Here is a 6,000-nt window from a genome sequence, read left to right as displayed (position 1 = left end):
ACTTTCCAAGCTTTCGCTTTGCCGTCCAAATGGTTGCCCGTCGACACATATAATCTGCAAAAATATGTTCACCGCGGGCAAAACTTATAGGTATTTCCAATTTTGAATCCGAACATTCCGGAAAACCGAACATCTTCTAAAATGGATTTTCTTTTCGCAGGTGACAGTTTGCTGGCTGCAATTTGTTACCGAGTGACGAAAAAGTGACTGAGAAGAAAGTGTTGTGAGTGCAGTGAATATACTTTGTGTTGTTGTGTCGCTAGACTGTCGTTGAGCTGTCGCTAAGCTGTCAAAATGTCGGGTTTCGTGAAGATCGCGATAGACGACTACTACTCAGACAGCAACTGGACAACCATCATCAACAAGTATTGGATGCTCGCTGAGAGAGTTTCAGGTAACTTTTTTCTTTTCAAGCATGAAGTGACCCATATTTTACCCCCTTTATAGTCTAGGAGCGTAGAATGACAACCACGACTTTTATTTCACGTGCACGACTCCACGAATAAATCATTAATATTTTCTATATCAAAGTAAAAATATACACTTATTTTATCACAAAAATATTTTGACTTTGCGTATAAATATCACGATTTACTAGTCTCGGGTCGGTGCGCACGTGTATGTATGTGCATAAATTTCAAAAACACACCCAACTTTCTAAAATAATTATAATCTGTTATTTAATATACATAAACATTTTTTTCGTAATTTTACAATATTGATGAAAATGTAAACAACTTTTGTTTTCAACATAACATTTAATTGTAATATAATAGCTCCCACACCGGTTTTCGGTGACGGTGGCCGGTTTCATTGAAACCAGGCCAGCTACGCAGGAGTAATTTTTATAGTGCCCAAGTGTGTGCGCAGTACACAAGAGCACTCTCTATTCCTTTACTCTCATAACCCCGTGGGACGGACGACCGACACGACTGGCGAGAGATCAGGCACAGGACCGACTTTTTACATGCCCATCCGACGCATGGATCATCTTACTTGTCAGACAATTAGGTGATCAGCCTGAATTGCCCTAACCAAACTTGGAAATAACATGTTTCCAACGCGGGAATCGAACCCTCCGAGTCAAGAGCCGCGCGCTATACCACTAGACCACGGAGGCGTTGTAATATTTAATTGTAAAAATTTTAAAAATTGTAAAAAAATGTGTAATATTTAATTGTATTTTATTAACAAAGCAGTTATGCTTAATAATTAACTATGCCAGATAAGCATCAAACAAATTACATTTTATCATGTTCATAGATTGGCAATTTAATTTTAAAAATAAACAACGAATATAATGTTTAAATGCAAGTACAAATTTTAAAGCACAATAGGCTATTGTGCTTTAAAATTCGTACTACTGTTTGTATTTGTACTATTGTCAATAGCAATTTATTTTTAATGCGTAAGAGCCAGAACACCGAAAATAATTTAATGTAGTTCAAAAGACATCAACGCGCAATGCGGTTCGTATCATGTGCACTGCGTAAATAATATAATACTGGCTATTTGACCGAGCTTTGCTCGGTATTCGATAAAACACGAATTAATAATTAAAAATGATTCCCAGCTAGATCGATTTATCGCCCCCAAAACCCCCTATGTACTAAATTTCATGAAAATCGTTGGAGCCGATTCCGAGATTCCAATTATATATATATATATATATAAGAATTGCTCGTTTAAAGATATAAGATAAATATAATATTATACTATACAAGATGTAACAAAACTAAGTGATCAAGCTTAAGGGGTGTATATGAGTCCTCTGTACCGAATTCATTGTGAAAGTAGCAGCGCTGAAGAAGTAACTTTTTTTTAGACTTTTGTATGGAAAAATTCTTGACGCTGCACTGAGGGCTGGGTTAAAAAAAATGCTCTTTCAGCGCAGCTACTTTTACAGTGAACTCTACACACCCTAAAGTACACTTTGTTATACCCTGTAGAGGTCAAATAATATATTTTGTCAAATAATCTAAAACAAGAAGTAACTCACAAACAACAATTTACACTACTAAATAAATAAATATTTATTTCTCAAATTACAGAAACAAATAAATCATGAGGATTAAAATTAATTAAGGAATTACTTGTGTTGGGGATGTCATAGAATATCAAGTTTAGTAGATTATTGAGGTTTAAGCTTTAAATATTTATAAAGCGGAACCGGAAACAAACTTCAAAATAATCAATACTTTAAAATTAGAACATTTTTTTGGTTATTCAACATGTAGAAAATAAAAAAGTTGCCGTGTACGTTGGCCATAATATCGGAGATCTATCCATGCTATAATTCACTTTAACTGAATGCCTTAACGTGTCTTTTCTATTTTTTTCTTAGTCTATATTTTTCTTTATTGTTTATTTTTTTTATATTTTCTTAAAATAAGTATAAATTACATTTTTCTTCATTAAAATATAATAGGTAGTGAAGTGTATAAGTACAGAACTACTAATAAACTGTAAGGACAAAATAAAGTAAATCACAACATTTCAACTTCCAAATCCATACTAATATTATAAATGCGAAAGTGTGTCCGTCTGTTACCTCTTCACGTCCAAACTGCGGAACAGATTTTGCTAAAACTTAACGTGGAGACACTTTGATTCCCGGGAAAAGACATAGGATAGTTTTGATTTAATTTTGGGCGGGCATCATTAATTTCAATATAAAATAACTCGCCTTACGATTTTGACCTTTGCACCACGTTAATTCACGTTTCCTATCAGTAGCCTTGGCAGTAAACTTCTAGTGAAAGTCCACGACAATGCGCCAAGTTAGATAGAGCCTACTTCACTCGAGTGTCCGCACAAAAAATACAGAACTTTCGCTACAAGTATGACCAGTGTATTAATTTAAATGAAACGACGATTTTGCCTATTCAAAATTGATGTTATTTTTAATACTTGCCAAAATTGAGTTCTTGTGCGCCATTCATGTTAATTGTGGGAAGTAAAATTATTTAGATAACTGTATTTATATAACTATATTATTTTTCTCGTTTTCATAAAAATCTTACTCTCCTATTAATTAATAATTTTAATTATATTATCTTTAAACGAGCAATTCTTGTATAGGAATCTCGGAATTGGCTCAAACGATTTTCATGAAATTTAGTATACTTATATGGGGTTTAGGGGGCGATAAATCGATCTAGCTAGGAATAATTTTTAGAAAATGTCATTTTATTCGTGTTTTATCGAATACCGAGCAAAGCTCGGTCAAATAGCTAGTTCATATTAAATCAACTTCGGTCGTGATGTCAATCAAGATAATATATTTGAACAAAATATAAAGTTAAACATATTATTGTGTTTAATAAATTTTTGTGAAACAACATGTAGTTGCCATGTAATTTTTTTCTGATGTTTTTGACGTGGTCTTTAAATCTATTGACTAGTGCTTATTTTTAGCTTATGTGTCAAAAAGTTAACTAATTAACAACCCTACACATAAACTCGTATGTAAGACTCATAAATGTATCAATTTGTATTTCACATAACATGTTATTCGATTCTTTTTAACAATTTGTGTAAAAATGAATATAATTTTCAAACTCCAACGCGACTTGAGTTTTTGTTCTGTCTGATAAAATAAGTCTGACTACAAGTGTAATTAAATTTTAAACTTTGTAAGTCTCGCATAAACTCGAGAACGGCTGAAACAATGTGCCTGAATTTAGTCTTAAAATATTTCGTGGAAGTCCAGGGAAGGTTTATATTAGGCGATAAGTGATAAAAGTTCACCGGGTCATGTACTTTTATACAAAGATGTACCTCAATTCGCTGTTTCGCCTATGCATAACGTGACCATACGTCCCACTTAATTGGGCGGGACAGTCCCGCTTTCAGGCAGTCTGTCCCGCTTTCGCAAACAGACCAAACGACAATTTAAAAGTGTTTTTATTATTGAAATGCCTGTGTGATGCCTGGAAGTAACACACTTCCATTCAACAAATGTGGTTATTCTGCCATATTTTGCTTATACAGATAGGCACTAGACATTCACTAAATAATCAATTGAATTTAATTGAATTTATCTTAAGAATAGAATTCTTTCATAATTAATATCTAATAAAACGAAAATAAAATTTATTCGGGGGGGTGGGGGTTTGGATCCGTAGATGTCCTGCTTTGACAAAGAAAATAAACGGTCACGACTCACGTTACCTATGCATGATAATAATTATTTATTATAATACTAAATGATGCCCGCTACTCCGTTGCGCCAAAACTCGTTTATAGCGTGGAGACCGTACATTTTGCCGGGGTAACATTTATTATGATCCATGCATTGTAATCACCATTAAAGCAGACTTTCTTTGGGCAGTAAAATGTACCATTAAATTCTTATAATTTACTATAATCATATAAGATATATTTATAGATAATTATAATTAACTTAGATAATAATAATAATAACCTATACGATACTACGAGTTAAACCTTATTCATGGTATGAAAGTTTTGAGAAATAACATAATATTTTAACAACGGTTTTATTAACTTTGACTGGTGCAAGTGGGACTTGGAAAATTATTTATTAGATAATATTTTAAACTAAGATAATATTTAAGGGTTCTGTAGCCAAAGGGTAAAAACCCTATAGCTAAGACTTTGATGTCTGTCCGCCTGTCTGTCTCCAGGCCGTATCACAAAAATCGCCTTCTGAAAATTGTCACTGAAAACTGAAAATTTGACTTATTTTAAAACTGATTTCGATAAAAAAATTAGGATATTATAAAGTCAAGTATGGTAGTTTTCGCCGTAAACTTTACAGTTTTCGTAGGATTTCTATCCACACGATGTGAAGACAACAAAAAATATATAGAAGAGACGCACCTATATTTTAAAGATAAGAATATAAACTAAATATACTGTGAAAGAAAATAAACAAAAAATCTGTTAGTCTGGGTTACACCCTGTTTAGAGACGGACGACAGCAAGTGACTTTATATAAATTTATGCTATAACGAGCTTTGGCCCGCGGCTTCGCTCGCGTTAAGAAGTATTATTATATATAAGCTTTCATCCCCTATTTTAACCCCTTGGGGTTGAAATTTATCAAATCCTTTCTTAGCGGATGCCTACGTCATAACATCTACCTGCATGCAAAATTTCTGCCCGATCCGTCCAGTGGTTCGGGCTGTGCGTTGATAGATCACCATGTCAGTCAGTCACCTTTGAGTTTTATATATAAAGATATCACTATCACTACATAGTACATAGTGTAAAACAAAGTCGCTTTCTCTGTCCCTATGTCCCTATGTTCCCTCAATCTTTAAATCTACGCAACCGATTTTGATGCGGTTTCTTTAAATAGATAGAGTGATTCAAGAGGAAGGTTTATAATTAATAAAAACATCCATGAAATCGTGGAGAAAAACTGTCATTTTTGAGGTTTCTAATGTGATGTCATAAAAAATTACATTTTTTTTGGCTTACATTGCAAACGCAGGCTGAACCCTACGAGATTTATCAAAATTATGTATTAGTATTGTACACAATGAAAAGTTCTACAAAAAACTCCGCGATGGTACATGTCTATCTCTTATGGATATCCCACAATAACATTTATTTGTCATTTGCTTTTTACGACAATTTATGACAAATTTTCGAAGCAATTTTAACCAATACAGCAATTATCCTTATTCAATTAAATGCATTGTTGATTGAATATAGATCTATATCAAAGAGCACGGATGTGCGCAGGCCTATGACCCTTTACAGCATATGATTTAAAATTTAAATGAATATTTTCGAAGATATTACAGATTTAAAAATGCTGTACGTAGTATTTCCGGCGGTACCGGCCAATGCGGGCCACGGGCAGTAATGAATGTTGAATATAAATCAAAACTACTGGATCGATTTCAATCATTTTTTCAGTGGCATATAGGCTATATATTTTGTACCCGTGCGAAGCCGGGGCGGGTCTCTAGTAGTTATTAAAACGCCTTCGTGGTCCAGTTGTTTAGAGCGCGGCTCTTGACTCGG

General features: G+C 33.7%; 1 protein-coding gene across 1 annotated transcript in view; it reads left to right on the top strand.

Moving 5' to 3' along the window:
- LOC121731033 (elongation of very long chain fatty acids protein 7-like) overlaps positions 1–6,000 on the top strand; it is a 31,138-nt gene continuing 25,138 nt past the window's right edge. The window contains exons 1-2 of the mRNA XM_042120338.1: positions 1–90; positions 161–394. Of these exons, the coding sequence (XP_041976272.1) occupies positions 295–394 (100 nt within the window). The 5' untranslated portion in view covers positions 1–90; positions 161–294. The remainder of the gene's footprint in view (positions 91–160; positions 395–6,000) is intronic.

Source organism: Aricia agestis, chromosome 10, assembly GCF_905147365.1.
Source record: "Aricia agestis chromosome 10, ilAriAges1.1, whole genome shotgun sequence".
Classification (NCBI taxonomy): domain Eukaryota; kingdom Metazoa; phylum Arthropoda; class Insecta; order Lepidoptera; family Lycaenidae; genus Aricia; species Aricia agestis.
This window is presented reverse-complemented; position numbering and strand designations above follow the sequence as displayed.